The sequence below is a fragment of the Athene cunicularia genome (assembly GCF_003259725.1).
Source record: "Athene cunicularia isolate RWA chromosome 2 unlocalized genomic scaffold, athCun1 chr2_part1, whole genome shotgun sequence".
Taxonomy (NCBI): Eukaryota; Metazoa; Chordata; class Aves; order Strigiformes; family Strigidae; genus Athene; species Athene cunicularia.
The window spans coordinates 48132568-48154738 of record NW_020799095.1 but is presented as its reverse complement, the minus strand read 5'-3'; the positions used below and the strand labels follow the sequence as shown (position 1 = coordinate 48154738).

The 22171-nt window shown below is 46.6% G+C and overlaps 2 protein-coding genes across 3 annotated transcripts in view; one reads left to right on the top strand and one right to left on the bottom strand.

Annotated features, from left to right (window-relative positions):
- Nucleotides 1–5044, top strand: part of VILL (villin like) — a 39463-nt gene extending 34419 nt beyond the window's left edge. The window contains exon 20 of the mRNA XM_026841841.1: nt 1065–5044. Within this exon, the coding sequence (XP_026697642.1) occupies nt 1065–1178 (114 nt within the window). The 3' untranslated portion in view covers nt 1179–5044. The remainder of the gene's footprint in view (nt 1–1064) is intronic.
- The window catches only part of PLCD1 (phospholipase C delta 1), a 57812-nt gene continuing 40379 nt past the window's right edge, over nt 4739–22171 (bottom strand). For both annotated transcript variants that reach the window (XM_026841844.1, XM_026841842.1), the window contains exons 9-15: nt 14617–14784; nt 12671–12827; nt 12258–12374; nt 10236–10414; nt 9574–9706; nt 6284–6433; nt 4739–5921 (exon numbers count right to left, since the gene is read on the bottom strand). In XM_026841844.1, coding sequence (XP_026697645.1) covers nt 5830–5921; nt 6284–6433; nt 9574–9706; nt 10236–10414; nt 12258–12374; nt 12671–12827; nt 14617–14784 — 996 coding nt within the window. In that variant the 3' untranslated portion in view covers nt 4739–5829. The remainder of the gene's footprint in view (nt 5922–6283; nt 6434–9573; nt 9707–10235; nt 10415–12257; nt 12375–12670; nt 12828–14616; nt 14785–22171) is intronic.

Sequence of the window (22171 nt, the reverse complement as noted above, 5' to 3'; positions counted from 1 at the left end):
GGGGGGGGAAGAAAAATTAACTTTTATTGGTAACTTTCAAGCTATTTTCTTTTGTTAGAGTTGTCTAATTCTGCCACCCAACCTTGGAGGGACAAAGAGTCAAAAATACAGTTCCTGTGAGACAAGGTGACACAGCTGAAAGTGAAGCTGGGATTTGCATTTTGCTTGGGCTGTGGGTATTTGTTTTCTTTTGAAACTCCTTCCAGAAGGGATTTTTTTTTTTCTTTTTGTCAGAAAGCTTGCATTTCAGCAAATCCCAGCCAGGGACAGGGAGGAATGCCACATCTCAGATTTCTGAATAGTTCAAGGATCTTGGCAACATCTGTAGCTTAGTCCAAGCAAGCTGATGAGAAGAGCACAGGGAACTGATTCCCTCTACTCTCTACAAACCATGTTTGACCAATGTCTTGTCCCAAAAGCCAACACCCACAGCCAGAGAGCTGATCCACATCTGGGCCAGCAGCTCTGCCCTGCAGCACTGCCAGTGTGCTAATGGCTGTATTTCAGCTGGCCTGTACGAGTGTTTTCTTCTACCCAAAATGTCAGGAAAAACTCAACCTCCATTTCCCTCAAGGTCTTTCTCAGTATCGCGAGGAGCCCACTATCTACAAAATTTTCTTCCTTTCCAGCAACGGGAGTGAACATTTCCAGTGGAATATTTTGGGGGGAACTGAGCGAGGGGGAGATGCTTTCACTGTGAATTCACCTAAGAAACCACAAAAAAACTTTGGCCAGCAGAACTCCTCCAATGCACCATTAATTCTTCCTGCCTCAATATGATTAGCGGGGACCGAATTCCAGACAGAGCATGATAACCCCTGAAAACCAGGGCATCCCTGTGGGCTGGTGGTCTTTTATTCCCCTGGTGCTTTGGGAAGCAGGATGATGAACAGTTGCTGGGATGTTCCACTTCCCACCATGAGGACAGGCAGCAGCACAGGAGCTGTTGGTCTGGCATGAGGGGTCAACACTGGCACAGTGAGGAAGGGCCACAGGCAATGGAGGTGTCCCAGCCTCTGCAACAGCCAAATCTGACTTTTCCTTGCTCTCTCCTCCCACTGCAGTACTACCTCTCCGATGCTGATTTCCACGATATCTTTGGGAAGTCCAAGGATGAGTTCTACCAGATGCCCAAATGGAAGCAGCAGAATGAGAAGAAGCAATGTGGACTCTTCTGAGATTGCGGGGGCCATCCAGCATCCAGTGACTCTGGGACCAACCCTTGCTCTCTTAGGAGTCACAGGGAAGAAGTATAGACATTTGCTCCATGAACCCAGCCCAACACCGTCAGGCCAAGCTCCAATGCAGTTATTCCAGCAGCCACTGTTCAGGGAACAACTCCTTTCTCCCTGCTAACCCTGAACCTAAGGAGGCAGGAACATTCTTTCAGCAGGAATGACTTTGCAGGATGTTTTCGCCTCTCATGGCTGACAGCCTTGAAGACAAGTGTGTGTTACAGAACTGTATTGTAGCCTCTTCTTTCCTTTCCCTGTTGCAAATTGCCATGTGCACAAGGTCATGATCTTCCTTCATTTGTAGAAGTTTAAATTTAGTCAAGACAAAGGCCACTTGCAGCTGCTATGTAAATTCTGAGTAGGGAGAGGAGGGAGAAGCCCTAGGAGGACAGAGGGGGAAGCCCTGAGTTCAGAAAAAAGGTAACAGAGTAGCCAGATGTGTGATGGGGTAGCCCATGGAGAAGCACCAGCCAGTTCTGCCCCTTCTCACCTTGCAGAAGAACTACTCACCAGAGAACAGCAAAAATCATTTGTAGACTAACATACGTAGCCCAGTGCAGATTAAACAAATGAGAACCTGGCTTGAGAAAAAAAAAACACCACTTACTGAGAACATATTAGCTGATCTATTTCAAGACGATGATGAGAATAAGGGCTAGACATAGCTGTTGATTGTGACTGCCAGAAAAGACTGTCTACTTCTTTCTCGTTCAGACAGTATCTTCGATCTCACCCAGCCTTTTTGAGCATGACTGGGTGAACTCTTGAGTTCACCTGCCCACAGACCAGAGGCTTGAGGAAGTCAGAAGGGTTTTGGTATGACCTGAGACAGAGTGTGTCCCACTGAAGGTTTTACCAGGGCTCCATCCCTGTGATGTCTGTGGGGCTGAGAGCACTCATTCCACACTGTGAGCTCAGTCTGACTGGGGAGGGCGGGGGGAAGTGTGAGCAATCAGTGATTAAGGGATGCGACTGTAACAAAAGGAAGAAACACATACGTTTAAAAATGCAGAAGTTGTCGTTTTACAGCTTTACTCCATTTCCAACTTGATCAGTGATTCCAAATAAACAGCCAGCAGCAGCACTGTAAGTGTCCTTGATCAGCATGTGGGGTAGGACAGCAGTAGAGAAAAGCTCTGCAGGGCCACAGATCCTTAAAACACCTGGTCTTTAATGGGATTTGGGATTTTTTTGAAATGAAAAGAACAAACTGAGAAAGTGGGGCCCCCTCTGTTCCCAAACACCAACATAATCAGGACCATTTGTTTCCTCATGCCCACGAACCCTGCCTCTGAAGCCCCCTCATTGCCATGGTGCCCATTTAAGCAGTTGGCCTGACTGCCCACCCCTGCTGCAGGGTTGCAGGGATGAGCGGAGGAGCTGCAGGTGGCTGATGGCTGAGGAATAAAGAGCTCTCACACCACACCCGGGACCACGCAGTAGCAGTGAAGTGTTGCTATCTGGCTGGGCTTGGAGGCAGGAACCTCCAGGCAATGGGGTCTTCTGCACAGATCACTGTGTTTAAAAGAATTGGCAGTTACTTTAAATAAGACACAACCCCCCGTCATTGCCTCCATGCTCCTGCCACAACTTTGTCCTATTTCTGCTTGAGGGTCCAGCCCAAAACCCATTGAAATCCCCCATGCAGAATAAGGCAAGAGTCAAGCAGAGACACAAATCAGCCAAATTACCTGCATGATTGCTCCTGTTGTGTTCACACTAGATACAATCAGTGCACATTATCCCTGTTTCAGCCTCTATTGCCACTGCTGGAAGCAACAATATTTCAATATTTGCATTGCCCCGCTGCGGCATGCTTCTGCCAGCTCCCAAATTAATGAATTGCACACGCTCCTCAGTAAAATGCAGCAATGCCACATATCAGCCCTGACTGTGGGCCTAAGGAGCATCATGCAATCAAATGGAGACCAGGGGAAAAACAGTTGGATTAGGGAGATTAGGCCTGTTTGCTACAAAATGCTTTAAATCCTGCTGCCACAACGCTCACCAACACACGAGTGCTCCTGCCAGGACTCGGAAACCAGCATGGGATTTTACAGATAACAGATCCTCCTGACACTTGGGCCTGTTGGAAACAGCTGCTGCTCTCCTCTTCTCATGGGTAGAGCTGGTTTTATTCTCTGTGTCTGGTTTCTAAAGTAAAGATTCTCACCCACATCCTCCCTTTCATGCTACTTGCTGCTTTTGCTGTGGCATCTGGTAGACCATGTCCTGTTTCTGCTGCTCTTTTCACCAGGGCTCTTCCTAAGAATGGGGCTCCAACACTTCCTAATCTGCTCAGAGATGGGGTCCCTCCATAATGTCAGGGACTATGTCCATTCCTCTGGGGAGAGAGGAGACCTTGCAGCATTTTCCATCGTCCTCTGGTCCATCCCATTTCCCTATCAGCTACTTTCCCACCTGGCTCCAGTAGTTTTTCCCTTAACTGTGGCTACCTGAGGAGGGATTTTCTCTCTTCCCACGGACCTTGCCTACCTTTATTTAAGTGCATAACAGGCAGAGGAAACCCTGACCTCTATGTATAGTCCATCTAAGCCCACCCTGGCCCTGGATAGTGTGGTCCTGCCCCCACATCTCCCCCCACTCCCTGTCCCCCATCTCTCTAGTGCTGGCCACAGCAGGCAGGTGAGGGCTGGTTTAGCCCAATAATCCAACTGAAACCTAACCCTGCAATGCCAAAACGACAAATAATTTGTTCTCAGCCAATTCAGTGAGCTGGTCCAATCGCTCACAAGAGCTGGTGCTGACACGAGCGAGGGGCCAGGAACACTGCTGGTCATGTTTGCTCTTGGGCCACGTGGCACAAGCTCCCTGCATGGTACAGGGCAGTCCTGGGTACCCTTCGCTCATGCTTTTCATCCCACAGCTCCGTAAAACAAAATGCTCAGAACATCCTGGGAGCATGGACTGAACTCAGACTGTCACTGAAGTGGAGTCAGGGATGCTCCAGCCTCACCCTTCAAATGCATCTCCTGATACATATCTCATCCCAGAGGTGAGCTGAGAGACAGCTCGTGTCACTGCAGGACACCCTGTTCTGCCTCAGTGACCTCTGCCACTCTCCGACTCCTTCAGCTGCTGGTTGCTAATTCAGTATGAGCCTTCGAGTAGTGGATATAGTTCACATTTAATCTGGCAATGGTTTACAACATCACACAATATGGCAGTGAAGAGGAAAAAACGAATGTGTCCAGCAGAGATTATTGCAGCGTAACAAACTCCAGGTAGGACTAAGTGAAACCCAGTTTTGCAGTGGACCCAAGGATCATTAAATCCAGGCTATTTTGGAGTCAAAAATAAGTGGGGGAGTGAGTGGACTGAAATATGCTTAAAGGGACATTAACCTCTCTGGTAGCAGCCCATCCTCTCCACCGGTAGGCATGAAAAACCCCCAAAAGACTGATAGCTTTAAGAAATTAAGCAGGTCTAACTCCAACTTCATGTATGTTGCACTCAAATAAAAGCCAAATAATGACAAGTAATTGGACTTTTCCATATTTTTTTTTTTACTTTTAATAGTCTAAGATACTGTTAGCAACATAGCACTTCCAAAATATATATTATTTTATTTCAACAATATTCCCTTAACTCTGTAGTTGTACTTGAAGAAAAATCACTTGTTGCCATAAATACTGGGTTGCTGTTCAAAACACTCTTACCTGTTTGTACTAGGTTACCTCTACAGTGCAATTGGGACCAGGCTAACATTGACAACAGTTTCTACTGCCAGTTCCTCTGTGTTAAAAAATGATGTTTTTTCTATAAAAAGCGAGGAAGTTTTACTGCATTAAAAAAAGCGCCCTACTGTCAGTTGAGCGTATTTCCACTGTCATTGGCAAAAGACATTCTCTGAGGCCCCTTTGAGTGGGTATCACTATGGGTTAGAGGGGAATCTGCCTTTTGGCAGGTTCTTTCTCCTTCACAGGATGAGAGCCAAGCTCTGAATGCAAAGCGACCTGGCTGAGAGCCAGGCACACCGGCAGAGTAGTGTTCATGTATTTTTTATTATAATACAAAAGGAAAGTTGAGTTATATAACATGTGCCTTTGTAGTGCAGCTTTCTTTTTTAATCTGTAACAGAAAAGAGAATTGTGTCCCCATTTAAGGCGTCATATGGTGAAAGGTGGCTGACATCTGAAGTTGCAAGAAGTCACCTGGTATCTGACCACTGATTTCAGTGGTGGGGTGGATTTTTTCTTGCACAGATGTTGGATGTTTTGTCCAGCTGTCTAACTGAACCCAACCCAAGAGCTGTACTTTGCTAAAAAGGATACCCTATCCTCTCGCTAAAAGCAAAATTAAAAAATCACACTAAATAAAGTGAACTAAAAACACAGCTGGATTGGTCGAACAGGTACAAAAGGATTAATCTCAACAGCAGCACTGGGATGTTTCCAGCATGCCAAGTGGAGAAGGTCGATGGCTCTTTCACATCAGGGTCCTGTGGAGCACCATGTGCTGCTCCAGAGAAGGCACTGGGGATTTGACGGGACCCTGACACTGACAGACTTTGCACGCTGAGTTCCTTCTAGGTCTGTAAAGAGGTTCACTGTGCCCTGAAAGATCTGAGCTGCTAATCACAGTCCTGGATATCGATGTACACAAAGAGGGTGGAGGAAGAGTACGGGTCTCCATTCTTGGTTAGGAGATGGATGTGGCGGTAACCTGGAAGCAGAGACACAGATGGAAAGCGGCCTTTAGTCCAGTTGGAAAAATATTTGCTAACATTTGTCAAAACCCTGTAAAAACATCTCCCTGTCTCAGAGCGTTTTGCTCCCAGTACCACACAGAACAGGTCTGAGAGGCGTGGCTTTGAGCACCGGTAACGTATCATGCCCAAGACCACTGGTGACAAGGGAATCCCTCCCCCAGAGACAGCTGCCCAATAAACCTTTTATCATCGTGCCCATACCCCAGAGAGAGGACCTGTTCTGACCCAAGTTGTGATGGATCTGGAGTGCTCATCTAGGACACAGAAGCTTCCCAGAGGGCTCAGTGGTTGTGAGGAACAGGGAGCAGGGCCTTACCTTGCTTCAGACTAGTGAAGGGAAGGGTGTACTGCCCAATGAAGTCATTCTTGGTTGACATGTCGAAGTCTTCCACCACAAACCGGACCAGGGCAAGTGCAGGGATCTCTATGTCAAATGTAAACTCTTCATCCCATTTTGGGTTAAAGCCTGGGCAACACAGACAAGGATGGAGGTCAGAGCTGCTCACAAACAGAGAAGGAGGTGAGAGTTGTTCACAAGCAAGAATGGAAATCAGATGTTGGCAGATAAGGATGGAGGTCAGGGATGCTTGGAAAGGGATGAAGACTTTGCCTGACTTCCAACCTAATCTGACCCAAAGAAAAGGTCTCAGGAGGTGTGGAGACCATTGGTCCCAGCTCTGACACTGATTTGCTACCCGGTATTAATAAAACCTTCAGCTTAGGCTGCTCACTGCAGACCTCGGTATCACACTCCCAAAGGGCAGTGAGGAGCAGGAGAGAGGTGAACTCAGCTCTGCTCCACAGGCTCTTGCTGGCTCATACATGTATGTCTTTGGTTGCTGTTGGACTGGATACAAATTTTAACAATCCTAAACCAAAGGAGAGCAGAGAGGAGATCCGTGCCTTTGTGTTGTTACAGCCTTCTGGGGAACTTAGTGTTACTGAGTGCTTGAGGTACGTACACCTGTCACTACTTTGTGCCTCAGATTCCCTGTCTGCAAAAAAGGTTAATGAGGAGTGTCTGATTACAAAAAGCATCATCAAGTCTGTGGAAAAAATGTTTTATGTCTGCCTGTATAAGGGCAGTGTCTGAGACAGCCAGACTAGTCCCACTTCTGCTGCGGATAAGGATCTTCTGAACTGGACTCACAAAGCAAAGAAAACCCAGACTGTCACATCAGATGAGATGAAGAGAAAGCTCTGTGCTCTCTCTCCAAGTCATGGTGGGTGCTCTCTGCAGTTTCAATAAACCACTCCCCAGAAACAAACAGGAGAGGACATCCTGTTTGAAACCCTGCTGCCATCAGCCCAGGCTGTGCAGAGTGGAAGCCCAAGGACAGCACAACGTCAGCTCAAGCCTAATGGTCATGGAGGGTCTGTGGACGATTCAGCAGGAGGCAGGGATCTTTCAGCTAGCCCTGAATGTGCTGAGATGGGCCTGCGGACAGTGCCACAGAAAAATATCTGTTCTGGGTTGGTGCAATTTATTTGACTGTTCCAATAACACACAGCTACTCCTGACCTCCTTCATCCTGGGGAAAAAAAAACTAGTGTTGCTGATCCCATGGGAGCAGAAGTCATGAAAGTTGAGGGAGTCATCAGCCCTAGGACAGCAGGTTTCACTGTACTGACATCTGTGGGGGATTTTCAACCCATCTTAGAGCCATAGTGAGATGCTCAGAGCTGCTGAGACAGGAGTTTCCCACAGCTTCTTGAGCTCCACCGCTGCACCGATGTGACCTGATCTGTGCCCTTCAGTTCAACCAAAACAAAATCACAGAATCAGAACCATTTAGGTTGAAAAAGATCCCTTAAGATCAACAAGTTCAACTTGACCAGGTGAGCTGCTGAAGTATGATCACATGCCTGAAACCTTAGCCAATGAAATGCTGCTCTGCAGCTGCCCCTTTCCAGTATTGATGTTTTCATTGTTTCATTCACTTTCCATTGGGCAACACTCCCTCCAGCACCCCTCAAGTATCACTCCAGTATCAGTCCAGTATTGCTCCAGCCAGCCAAGGGCTAGCCTCGGGGCTGAGTGTGCTGAGCAGCCCTGAGGAACAGGCCTGGCAAGTCTGAAATGTTACCTACAGAGCTTTCACTCGAGACATTATAAAAACTGTAGGTGACAGAAATGGCTGTGAGATTTAGGAGCCAGGCCAAATTTACTCAAACAGGAAAGAGGAAAGGGGAAACATTGTTAGCAAGGAGGAAACTATGGACTGGCTTTCTAGCGCTTGGCTCTTACTCCACAAAGAAAAGTGCTCTCTCTCTCGCTCTCTCTCTCTCTCTCTCTCTCTCTCTCTTTGTGTGTGTGTGTGTGTGTGTGTGTTTGTTTGTTAGCAGGAGAGTGAGGACTGATTTCTCAGACTCTTACTGCCTTGTTAATCCCACAGGAGAGCAGGCTGAATTTGCCCTCTGCAGACTCAGAAGACCACAATATTCAGACCCTCACAGCACAGAGGGAAATCACATTCATCTTTGACCAATGAGAAATGTTCCACAAGGAGGTGAAATGTCTGTAAGATCTCTGAGGTCAGTGTGGAGTAAGGCTTGAGCCTGGCTCTTTGGAGGTGGGGACTTATGGCTTTCATCCCTCACCTGTCATGTTGCTGTGATGTGCATTAATTTAGCATCAGTGTCACTTTGGCCGAGAGGATGACCAGATGGAGTCCTTGCCTGGTGAGGAGGTTCTGAGCTACAGGAAATATTCTCCTTTTGCACAGACTATGTTACATATGAGAACAGGCTGAGAGAGGTCGAGCTATTCAACCTGGACATGGCTAAGGGTGTTATTACTGCCATCCTCCACTACCTCTTTATCAAGATAGAGCCAGACTCTTCTCAGAGGTGAACAGCAAAAGCTTGATGCATAATGGACACAAACTGCAACACAAGAATTTCTGGTTAAGAATAGGGATACCTTATTTTATCATGAGGTCAGTCAAAGACTGGATCACTTGAGAGAGCCCAGACAGTTTGGGGAATCTCCATGTTTTGAGATAATCAGAATTCATCTGGGCAATACCCTGAGCAACTTCAGCAAACACTGAGTACAGTACTGCTTTGGCCATGGTCTGGAACAGATACCTCTGAAGTCCCTTGCAACCTCAGTCTTTGTGAGTTTGTGACACTTCCAGGATAAAACCAGCCTCACAAGAAGCCTTCTTTGGGAAGATCTTGGTGGGGACACATGCATCCCAGGTCAAGTCCAACTGCAAGGAGGTAAAGAGCACTTCCAAAGCTCTAGCTCTGTAAATTTGGCAGTCAGACTCAGAACAACTCATATGATATGGCTGATGCTGTTTTGCATGGAATTTCTGTCTCCAAACATCTTAGAGAGAGAAGAGAAAGAAGAACCCCTGACAATAATTCTCCCTAGGGACATCAATTTGTGGGGCTAGTTCATGGCACCAGCAGTCTATAACCAGGATCCCTGCACTGAAGTAGGCCAACAGCACCTCATGTACCTGCTTAATGTGGGCAGGCTGGGTGCTCCTGGGCAGTCCTGGGCACAGGGCAGCAGTCTTGGCAAGGAACACTTTGCTACAGGAAATGAAAGGGTTACTGCCCCATGGGGGCACAGCATGAAAGAAAACCCCTTACCATTGTTTTCTATTACTTTCGTCTGCTTCTTGTTGTTATCCTGTTGGACACCATGGATCTCTACCGTTACCTTAGGATCAACAATGGAGTTTTTGCTTTTGTTTACCTTGGGCAGCTGCTGACCAGAGATGATCTGTGTAAGAAACAGAGGAAGAGGTCAGAATATCATTAGGAGAGGGGGCTCCCTGGCAAACGTCCCTCTCCTTTCCAGGCGTGCAGGACCTCCTGTGACAAGCTGGTGCTGGTCTTTCAGAGCCAGTGTTGTGACATCCTCCAGAGGAAGTTGTCATGAGCCAAAGCACCTAATGAACACTGCACCAGCCCAGCCAGCTGGCTAAAGGGCAGGCAACATTTCTAACTGTCCCCACAGTGACCAGATGATACTTGGAAACAACAGTGGTGACTGTTGACTGCATGTCTGCCTGTATGTTTCTGTAACGATAGTGAACATTGTCATTAACTTCTCAGATTGCTGAACATTAAACATGTAAGTCCCTGGAGGATGAGAGCCCATGGAAGACTGAAACAGAGACTCTGGTGGTGGGAAATGAGTACAGTTAAGATAATATTGCCCAGGTGGGACCAGGAGAAGGAGAAGGTACAACCTACAAGCCCCCCCAAAGGTGGATGCTACTGAGACATTTTCTGACTTCTATTCTTACTTTAAGTAGAAGCTTCTTCTTTGTCCCCCATGTTCCTTCTGTGATGGATTTTGGATTGAATTTGGTTTGCTCATCCCGGAGGAATTCCGGCTTTAAGACGTACCCAGAAAACCCATTGTCCTGGAACCGACCCTGGTAGACATCCATTTCTGTGCCTGCTGTCTGGAAATTTAGGGCAACTGCAACAAAAAATAAATAAATTCAGTCTCTTTCAGATAAATCAATGGGAATCTTTTTATACTAATTCTGTTCACAAGAAATTGTACTTCATGGACATAAACATTGGCTTTTCCATGCCTCAAAGAACAGTGATAAACTCTGACCCTCACAGCCTGCTACCCCCGACGATTTCTTGCATTCAGAGATGTTAGAGAGAGAAGGAGCTATTACAACGATCTCATTTGTCCTCCTGCCTTCCATGGGATCAAAAAGTGCCCTGCATTGAATTTATGTCACCTGGTCGAGCAACTGCATCTTTTAGATAAACCTATTCATTTCTATGCTGAAGGAGCTATCTCCTGCAGTGAAGACAGCAAATCCTTCTCAGATTGTTTCTCTGGCTACTTAGCCTCATTATAAAACCTCCTTTCCAGCCCAGATATGCCTATTTTCATTTGCCAACCTGAGGGGCATTGATGCCTCTGGTTAGACTAGAGAGCTCTTCACTGTCTGAACTCCTCATGTAGGAGTACAGAAGCTGTGATCAAATCATCTCTTTATTGTCTCCTGCCCAAAATAGATCAAGCTTCACTGGTGTACTAACACCAGGCAGATTTCTTTTTTTGCCACTATCTTTTTAAAAGAATTTATGTCAAATCTGGAAGCAGCCTCCATGAATAGTCTCACTAATACCACACAGGGAGAGCACATGGACCCCAGCGCCTACTCAGTACTCCATTGATTTCTCAAGGGTGACCTCTTTAGCAACTTCTAAGACAGCTCTAAGACAGACAGCAATTCATCCTGCTCCTGGGTCCTATATACCTTGTAATACTTGAAGGCCAAAAGCATTTTAAGGCACTCTGCCGTTTTTCCACCTGCAAGCAAGACTTTGATAACTGCAGTACGCTGGTTTTACTGGGGGTTGCAGGTACTCATGGCCTCTGAAAAAAAATCGCAATTTAGGTGCCCAGATACTGAATACAGGTCAGATAAGGCATGCAGGTCTGGCCTCAATGTACCCCAAGGGACCTGATGTTGCCTCCCAGGGACTCTCCTGAGGCCAGACTCAGTGCTAGTGACACAGGTCAATGGGTGCTACCAGTGCCTCCATGGGGGCTGCAGGACCCAGTGAGTTCATATGCTGCCAGGCACATCTGGCCGATGCAGGTTTACAGGGCTGGGGACCAGGGAGCCCTGCATCTGCAGCTTCTCTTTTCTGGCTGGGCCACATCGACACAACTGGGACATGACCAACATCCAGCATCACCAAGAGAGCCTAGCATGTCATTACCAGCTTGCCCACTTACCACTGCATCAGGTTTCTTGGAAGAGAGCTACAACATAATTCACTTAACAGGCTCTGGGACCCCCATTTTCATCAAAACTCTGAGACATCAATATACCATCAGGGGCCTCAATGCCCTGAGAGTAGGTATGATGTGCTGCTTTGACTACAGGGAACAGCTCAGGCCATGTCTTGGCCCTTATGGTTATGGCGTTGCTCTAGGGCTCAAGAGAGCTGAATTTGGTTTATATTTCTGTCAGAGATTTCAGCGCACTTTTCAGTAAGTGACTATAATTCCTGGCTCCTTCCTCCTTTGTTAATGGTAATAATGTTGCTTCCAGTGAAATTGCACGGATGCGCACATTAATGTGCAGGAAAGCCTCTCAGTTTTGAGGTGGGCCAGAAAATGGTCTATTGAGCATTGGCTGAAGAGCTGATCTCTCCCAGTGATCACTGAGCCTCTCTGCTTGCAAATGACTTGAGATATCACATCTACCTCAGTTGAAGCCCTTCCATAGCCAGGTCATGGGCAACCAAGCCAGGTCGACCCTCTCTAACCTCCCAGTTGTACCCACCGATCTGGCAGCCGACGTTCCACAAGTCGATGGGGTTGTAGTTGGAAGAATCTGTCCTCCAGCCTGCAGGGTAGATCCGGCTCAGGTGCCTGATGTTATGATGAATAAAACTGGTTCCTACAGAAAAAGTAAGAAAATGGCTCTTTCATTGAAGGGGGCCACTTTTATGTATTCTTGATGCTGCTATATAGGCTGTTCCTCTGTCTAGCAAGTCTGGCTGAATGGGAACTACCTGTATAAAATGACCTCCTTGGACAGCCTCTAGGTTATTAAGTTTTCCCCACTGTTTCTCAGTGACATGCATGACCAAACAGAGTCAGGGTGCCTTTTCCTCATGCTTAACCACCACTAGCTGTCCCTTTATGGGGGACTGGGACAGAGGATGGCCTTTTGCCAGAGCAGAACATACATACCAGACTCCTGGGCTAGTTTCAGAGCTTTGCTCTCCGTGAACGATGACATTTCGTAGAAAGCCCGAGGATGGCTGGGGTTCTCAAAGCCACTGAAATGGACACTCTTGCAGTAGACAACTGTGTCTGACAGCTCCTTGGCCAGCTTCAAGGTGTCACTCTAAAAGCAGAACAAGAGGTTTGTGGGGAGTTTCTACGGTCATACTCAGAAGTAATAATCATGGTTTGTATAGGACCCCCAGGGCTGCTTCTTTCACCATCTTCACATGAAAAGAATGCACACTATCAACACTCAGTTATGCAGAGAGAGGGTGTAAAAGGAGCAGGCTGCCCTTACCATGTCCCTAGTCCTGCATGGAGAGTGCTAATCCCTCCTCTCAGAGCACCACTGCCCTCTCAGGCCCATCCTGGCCTGTCCAGTGGTATCACTAACTTCCCAAGTGTTACTACCAAGAATATTTCTTTTCATCTGGGCCGTCCCTGCTTCTGCGTTTATTTGCATGTTACTATGTGAGTATTTCATCTTGTCTGTCACAACTCACAACTGATTAGGGCTACAAACACAGCAGCAACCAACCCAACTGGCCTGTATTGTTGAGCTAAGAAAGGATTTCACACAACAGATGCTTTCCTGCCCAGCACCCTTGTTGCAGGATGTTCTCCAGATGGATTCTCTTTCTTAGTGGGATACACTTTCTGTTGCTCTCTTCATGACCACTTGTATTTCAGCATCAGTGGCTGTCTCCAGTTGCTAAACTTTACAACAGAGCCTTAGCAATGAATTTTCCATACTGTCCTAGTCCCAAGCATGCAAACCTAGAAATAAGGGGAAGGGAAGGATGTTTTGGACTGCACAGATCTTGGGCTTTTTTTGCTTGAACTAGGAAGTTCTCACAATGCTTTGATGCGTCCTACTCCACAGCCACACTCATTGAGGCAAGGGTGAAGCGAGAGCCACCAACTCCCTTTAGAGGCAAGAAAAGAAAGTGACAGACTTCAAAATTATACACATTATTGACTACAGTTCAGAGAAGGAAATAAGACCCTCAAAGACTGAGCAAGTCAGCAAGGGGAAGCATAGATCAGACCAGACCCAGAGGCCATGTCAGTCAGCTTTGCCATCAGTCAGGCTGAATGTGTTTATATCACCTGTGAACCTGACCTATAAGGGATATGGCCTCCACAGTGACCTGCAGTCTGGAAAAATGAATGTCCGCACATGAGGGAGTAAATCGCTGGTGTAAAAGCCAGCCTTTTCCTCCCAGAAATAGTCATCCCAATTGCTTTGGTAACTGGCCACCCCTTCCCCATAGATCCCTATCTTTTCCCTTCCTCCTTCCTCCAGGTTAGAAAAACGTAGCCAGTGAGGGTGCAGGTATGTCCCAAAATGTGACTAGAAAAGCACTGGTCTCCAGTAATAAACAAAGTCATGATGGTCCCATGACAAATAGATTTCTGGAAATCAGACAAAAGTAGACTGAACATGGAATTGTTTCCATAAATGCTGCATAGTCCATCCCAGCAGCAGGGTCATCCAGCTTCATTTTAAAGAAAGAAGCCAACCTTCACGCTTGGCTGGCTTTGCAAGATCTCCATGCTTGGGGCAGAGGTCATTAAGCTGAGCAAGGACCAGGATCCTTAGCTCCAGCAATTTCAACAATTCACCCTTACATGCCCCCAGCTAGATAGCTGAAACCACACTGAAAACTGTCTTAGCTGGGAACATATTGGAAGTATATTTAAATTGCTTTGGTTTGGGGTTTTTTTAGGCATGGTACAAAACCCACCTAGAAAGTGGTTTCCCAGCATGAGTCATAGGATAGGCTAACAAGATGGGAGTTCCTGATGCAGGATTTCAGAGCCTTCTGCAGTAGGCAAGATCTTGTTTATAGCTTTTCTGCCTCTCCAGGTCTGCCCCTTTTCAGGACTCAGTTACTTCTTTTACTTACCTTCCCCTTTTGCTGTATCTCGGTCTTTACAGATTCATCTTCGATTTCAGCTGCTTCATCTTCATCAGAGACATCCTCAGCCTCCAGGTTGTTGTTCCCATTTGTTCCGGTGGGGTCCTCCTGCCTGCTGAGCTTCTTGCCCTTCACAAGGATCTTCCCTTTCAACTGCTGCGCAAGGAAAAGTGGACAAAATAGCTGGTGATTAGAAAAGGTTCTGGCCTGCCCAGAAGGAACAAGAATATAACAGTTCCTCCGCTGCAACCATGGCCAGGGCCTTTTTGAATTGCATCAGTCACTGGTTATCATGCATAGATACAGGTAAAAATAAGTCCATTTTTCCACTGAGGCCTTGCCCTGCCTCTGGCCAGCCTCTGAGACCATAAGCCATGAGTTTGAAAAACCCAGATAGCCTACTGATTCCCCACTGATACAGACCTGACCATCCCCTGAACTAGACAACTTAAACTGTTGTGCTGTTAGAGGCAATAAAAATATACTATTTTTTTCAAAACTGAATGTGGTTCAGCAAACAAGGCCAAGCCTGGAGGTCAGGGCTCATGGAAGCAATTTGCAGCACTGTTTCTGCACCTCTGTGTAGCCCTATTATTTAATCTAGCCCAGTCTCTGCAATGTATGATTATAAACACGTGCACAACTTGGGAAACAGTATGAAATCCATGCAGGGACTGAAGCAGTGCAGCCCTCTTCTCCATTAGACATTTTAATGGGGAGAAAGGTCCATTAAGTTCTGGACAGGTGCCTCGTGCATAGCAGACATGGGGTTTTAATATGCAAGGGATCTTTCAGGTGAAACCTTAGGGTGCTGACAGCCTAAGGAAGAGATCCCAGACCCTTCCCAAAGATACCTCCTCTTCTGAAAAGAGCTCCTCCTGTGACTGCTACCATCATACAACACTGATCAAACCCAGCAGCATGTGCCAAAATAACACAGCTGGCTGCTGAGGTAATACAAGCAGCACATTTCTTGTGCTGAATCAATTCTCTCCATCCACTTTTAAAGTCCACATAAAGCACTCTGGAGAAGGAACACACCAACAGCACATGGTTTTTCACAGACCACCATATCACTGATGTATCTCTTGTGCAAGATCTGACTGTGGGAGGAAGGCTGAAGCCTGGAGAGGGCTGACTGGACCCAAACAAGGCAGCAGCAATTGTGGCAGCAGGGAGCAGTATTGAGAAGGGTGATTTGCCTGGGTGCAATCTCTAAGTGTTATGCCTTGAAATCAGGAGTACCCCTAGACCCTGCAGCTTCCAGTGAAGTTAGTGGGAGATTTGCTGTTACCTGGATGCATTCAGAACTCATGGATTTGGAGTGTGCTAGTTATTCCAGAAAAATGCCATCTTGGAATCAGCTAATACAACCCCTCAGTCTGCATAGCATGTTCCCCTTTTCTCAGCAACACCCTATATTTGCCCTTTCCATAACAGCAAAAGCAACAAACCCCACCATTCTCAAATGACAGAACTGTGGAAAACCAAGGATCTTTTATAAAGCAACACAGACGTTTTCAGAGAACACAATTCTCTCTTTGTGGATGCAAACAAATTGCATCACTTCTTTACAGAGACCAGCCCAACTTCTCACCACCCAGCTAAGCTGTGGATGAAGCTTGATTTGAGCTGAAATTTGACACTGGCACCTAAGGCAGCAGCCAAGAGCATATTTCTTCAGCTACCACAAATGATCTGTTTACATTGGGTCACTTTCTCTGTCACTCAAAATCTACACAAGGGCAGCTGGAAGGAATGTACTGGTTACAGGGCATAAAAGGCCCAAAGGACCAGTCAGAGCACAGGAGTATCCTCCTACCCATCCCTAGACCATCCTCCATCCTCCAGCCCTCTTCCAGGCAGAGCTGTGACCTGCTTCTTCACATCCCTGGCTGGGAGATGAGTCAGCTCACCATCAGCCTGCTGTTCCCATGTCTCTTCCCACCCTCCTGCCTCAACATCCAGCTCTTCACTGTTCTTCCACAATACTCACTGGAAGCAGGTGAAACCCAGTTCTCTGTGAGTTTTTAGGCTCCAGTCAATATGTTGAATGGACAGGCATGGAGGGATTGCACTGCGGACAGTGAGGAGGGGCTCAGAGAAGCCTGTCTTGTCCTTCACAGGCTGCAGATAGCATCCTCCTATAGTATCTACCTCTGCTTTCGAACATCCCATAAGAAACTTTATCACCTCATCTCACAGCTCAACAGTAGAGAACTAGGCAGATTGCTTGATTCTTAATTACCTAGGGCTACTAGCCCTTTTTAAGCTTCTCCAGTTCGAGACAGCTTGTCCAGCAAGTTGGAGGTGTAATTTCTAGCACAGACCTATCCTACATGGCTGAATAGCATTAGCAGTGAAGACACAGCAACATGCCCTCCACCTGGTCTCCTCACCACACCCCATACCAGGGCTGCCAGCAGTGGGTCTTTGGTGCTGTTGTTATCCTGTCTAGACTGTGGTTACTGTGGGAAAACCTGGATATGCTGCAGATGCTCCCCATGGGCACAGGGACACCGGTCAGCCCACACTGTGTTGTACAAGGCTCTCCACAGTGCAGTTATGGTGGTCCCCTTTGGCCTTGAAATTACAAGATGGCTCCTTTCTGGAGTCCTGTTGCATCTCACAGTTTTAGTATCCCCCTATGCAGGTAACTTCCACCGTGCCTACAAGGGAGAGCAGCCCATGTGCCACCTAACTCCAGAGGAGATGCATTAGCTTATTGGTCCACAATGAAGGGTGAGATTCACCCCCAAATAGAGCATTTTCATCTCCATTTTCTGCAGAAGGTGCTATTCAATACTAGCATTGCACTGAATCCACTCTGCAGAAGCTGCCAGTCCCAAACATTGTCTTCCTTCATTTATATGGGTGCTAGGAAGCAAAGTCCTAAATTTGAGTGCTTATCTTCTTTAACAAGGTTTTAAATAAATTGATACACACAGACACAAACACACATGCACTTGTTCCATCTCTGTTGGTTCCCCTTCATGCGATATTAAGTCTTTCTAGCCTAAGGCAAAAGACACTCAGCTCATCAGTTAAGCTCTGTCGAGCAGATCCCTTGTCTTAGGAAGAAGCATTAGCTGAAATACTCAATAAATATTCTCCAAGTAGACCATAGCTATTCCAACAGCCTGTCGCAAGCCCAACGTTTAATAAAACCTATGGAACGGCTACAGGGACGCTGGACTCTACTGAGAACATATAGTGGAGTGGCTGTGGATTAGACACAACTCTTTCCCTTCCTCATGTGCCCTGTAAATTGCATTGCCTTAGTTCTCCACAAGTGGAGCTCCCCTATTCCCCCACCTTTTCTACTGCATGCTGAACAAGCTCAGCTCTTCAAGTGAAATGCTTCTGACACACAGCTTTGCTTCCTTTGGGTCTCTGAACTGGGACATGGCAACCATCTTAAATGAAAGCACTGTTGATTTATCAGAAGGAGCAAAGCTGTGAAGAGCAGAGGATTTTAAAAGATTCACAAACACATATTTATCCTACCTGAAAGTTTCCTGCCCCTAATAGCAACCTGAAAGGCATGGCAAGGTCTGACTTCCAGTTTTCATCTCAGCTGGAGTGGAAGATTTGTAAAGTGATCCACCTCATCAAACTTTCTGTACCTTCAACACCTCCTTTAGAGTCAACAGAGAGAACTAAATGTTCCCAGGGTGTGATTATTCTTGTCTATCTAGGTAAACACACCTCCAACTTCCCTGGTTGCATTAACTATTTCTCAAAATGAGCCCTAAGTGAAGTGCTCATGTACATGGATACACAGGGTCAGAGCACTGCCACCTTGCACTGCACTCTCAGGATGAAGATATTCATCTCTCCAGACTTCCGAGAAGCTGTGAGGAATAATATGTTCACATTCATGAGGAGATATGCAGACTAGATGCACTAATTGATATCACATCTCCATCTGTGTATGTCTTTCAGGCTAGTTGTAATCTGAAGTGTTGCAAGGTTTAGAAATGAGTGGCACCAGAGGATGAAGAGAGTCTCCAGAAAATGGGAAGAAACACATTATCAAAGGAGGGAAGGATTTGAGGGAAACTCAGCTCAAGAACTTCAGCCAAGAAGCTGCACTGCAGACAAGACTGTCACAGGCTGGGCTAATGGTGGAGAAACGCTTAGATGTGCAGTTAGGCATGAGGCAGAAGGACTTGAAGCCACATTCATGCTAAGCGTATAGTGCAAAAGTAATACTCCTGGGCAGACGGTTCCTGGGGTCCATTGCTGACCTAAAAGACCTGTGACTGAACCTGGTCTGGATTTATCTGTACCAAATCTAGAGGCATTTGCTGCCTTGTAAACACAGGGCCAAGCAGGTCAGCCACCCTGCTATTCAGATCAGTTGTGCTCAGCTCTGTATTGCCACTGCTAATCTGGAAGTGGTTCCTGAGCTGCATGACTCAAAGTGATGTTGAATAGGAGCACTGGACACAGCAATGGATGTGACTGGTGGGACAGCTGGTGGGACAGTGGAGGTGTGGGATGGCAGAGGCCCCTGCCACTGCACTGGGCCTCCCAGCTAGGGGGGCTCAAGTTCCTAAGGATCACCCACCAAGACAGGTCTGTTAAGCCCAAAGCCACTGTTGTTGTAAACAAGGAAGTCCAGGAACAAAGAGTTGGAAGCATTTCAGATATGCCTGATACACTGAACAGTAGCATGCAGTGTTGGCAGTTTGTCCTGGTTTCAGCTGGGATAGAGTTAATTTTCTTCATAGTAGCTAGTATGGGGCTATGTTTTGGGGTTTGTGATGAAAACAGCATTGACAATACAGAGGTGTTTTCGTTATTGCTGAGCAGTGCTTACACAGAGTCAAGGCCTTTTCTGCTTCTCACCCTACTCCACCAGTGAGGAGGCTGGGGGTGCACAAGGATTTAGGAGGGGACACAGCTGGGACAGCTGACCCCAACTGACCAAAGGGATATCCCAGACCATATGGTGTCACGCTCAGCATATAAAGCAGAGGGAAGAAGAAGGAAGGGGGGAACATTCAGTGTGATGGCTTTTGTCTTCCCAAGTCACCACTATGCATGATAGAGCCCTGCTTTCCTGGAGATGGCTGAGCACCTGCCTGCCGATGGGAAGTGGCGAATTAATTCCTTGTTTTGCTTTGCTTGCATGCATGGCTTTTGCTTTACCTATTAAACTGTCTTTATCTCAACCCACGACTTTTCTCACTTTTACCCTTCCATTCTCTCTCCATCTCACCGGGTGGGAGTGAGCAAGCAGCTGTGTGGTGCTTAGTTGCTGGCTGGGGTTAAAGCAGGACACAGCTGTTTTAGTCTCACTCCAGGGCTGGATTTTTGCAGCATTTCTAGCTGGGATACAGGGACTAGGGGAGGGGTCCCTGACAGACCTCTGTGCAGATCAGGGATGGGGCAGAAGGGCCTTTCATCTTACAGGCCTTTAATTTACTATTGGGACCTAAAACCAGCAGCTTGAGGAGATATTCAGATGCTCTGTGTAGCCCAACACTGTTCCTGAGTGGAGCCTAACAAATCAGATGCCTGCCCTGGGCTGTGGTATGAATTATTAGCATGAATCTAAACTGTGTCAATCTTTCTTTAATTACTGACACTGCCCTGCTAACACAACCTGTAGCAATGCTTCGCCTGTTTACATTTACAGCCTTTCAGCCCTCTTCCCAGTGACAGACCCTTTTCTTAATATAAAAAATACTACGTTGTTCTGGGTTTCTCCATGTCACCTTCACAAGGAAGTGGAAAATCCCAACAGGTTTCTGGTTTGGATTTTTTTTTCCTTAATGTTTCAGCTTCACTGTATTTTCCACCAAAAGAAAAATCAGAAGTTCAGCCCTTTGCGCTCTGATAGCTCACATAGCAGGAAAGCAGAGGAAAATTACCAGTGGGGAAAGGATAGCTTTTGCTATTTTTCTCCCTTTAAATGAAATGGATCAGTCCCTCCAATGGAGCATATCAGCCCAAATCCATTCATTAAGGTAGATCTGGGCTGTTTTGTTCCAGCTGGGGCTATGTGTCCATCTGGGCAATCAGAGCAGGAGGTCAGACAAGCACAGAAATGGCAAACACATCTTTGGGAAGCAGAGATCATTCCCTTACACACACATCACACATTTCTTTCCCTGGTTATTTCTCCTTTCTTTCTTCATATCATTCCCCTGGTCACAAGTCAGTGTTTTGAAAAGCCATCAGCAGCTTTCCTGATCCTGTACTGGGGATAAATAGCGAGTCAGGAGGTGACACTGAAGACTGATTTTTCCAACTCAGTAACAGCCTGCAGAGACCTGTCTCCATGCTGGGTGTATCCTCACCCTGGGAGAGTCACTTCTTAAACAGAGGTACCTTGTCTGTGCCAGTGCAAAGATCCTGCTGAAGCAGCAGCATTAAAAATTATGATTCATCCCAATTTATTGCACTGGTGCTTAGGAACCAACCCAGATCAGCTTCCCTCTGTGCTAAGCATTGTATAAAGCAAGACATGACACTCCCAAACAATAGGGGAAAGTCAGGGAAAAGAGGAAAAGGGAGAGAGAGAACAAATATAGAAGATATTTTGGGTGGATCATTTTCCTCTCCTTTCTCCCCTGCTGACTGCCAGTTTTATCCCACCCACAAACTCCTTCCAGCTCTGGCTAGGCATGCAAATGATTTATTCAGCAAAGAAATGCAATTTAAAGGGAACTGCAGCTATCTACATAGAAGTCTGTTTCTGCAAAGTGCTTAAGAGAAAAAGAAGGGAAACACAAACCCGAAGGGTGGAAACATAAATGTTTCATTTTGGCTTCTGTTTTGGAAGCTTTTTTTTTTTTTTCACATCAAGATAGCATTTCTAATTTTTTCTAATTGTCAGCCAATGATTTCATAGTGGTGGTCCACTACTGAAGGCTGTATAACTCCTTCCCCCTGCAGGGTCCAAGCTCAGCTCCCAGATTCATAGCTGCCCTGATGCATGGGAATCAAAGGGACATCTCTGTGCAGCCTCCTGCATCCTCTTGTCCTCCATTGACATCTTCACACCCAACATGCCAGACCATTCTCAGTGGGCGCCCCAGATCATTCTTAGTGGAAGGACACTTCATGATTGATACAGTTTTAGGCTACTTGTACTGGTTTTGCCCTTCAGTTTTGAGGGGCAAGCAATCACAGCTGTACTTCCAGCCCTCATCACTTCCTAATCAGCATTTGGATCTCCACAGCAGAGCATTAAATGAGAAGGAGAGCATATGCTACATTCCTCAGCACAGAGCAAACCTCACCTAACATGAAATCAGGGAGTGTCTAGTCATGCTGGATTACAAACACTGAGACACCTTGTAGTCACTCCTTGTGGTGCTAATCTTCCCTTCATGTGCAGCAACCTAACAGTACTTCACACAATAAGCCTGAAAAAGTTCATATTCAGCTTTGGATTGTGGGGACCAGACATAAGACAGACCCTCAGGATTCAGTTCCTCTGGGACAAGCCAGAAAAGCAACCTCCTCATGGGATCAACAATATTCTCTGGCCTTGGTAAACAACAGGAATGTCCTCAGTCCTTCAGGG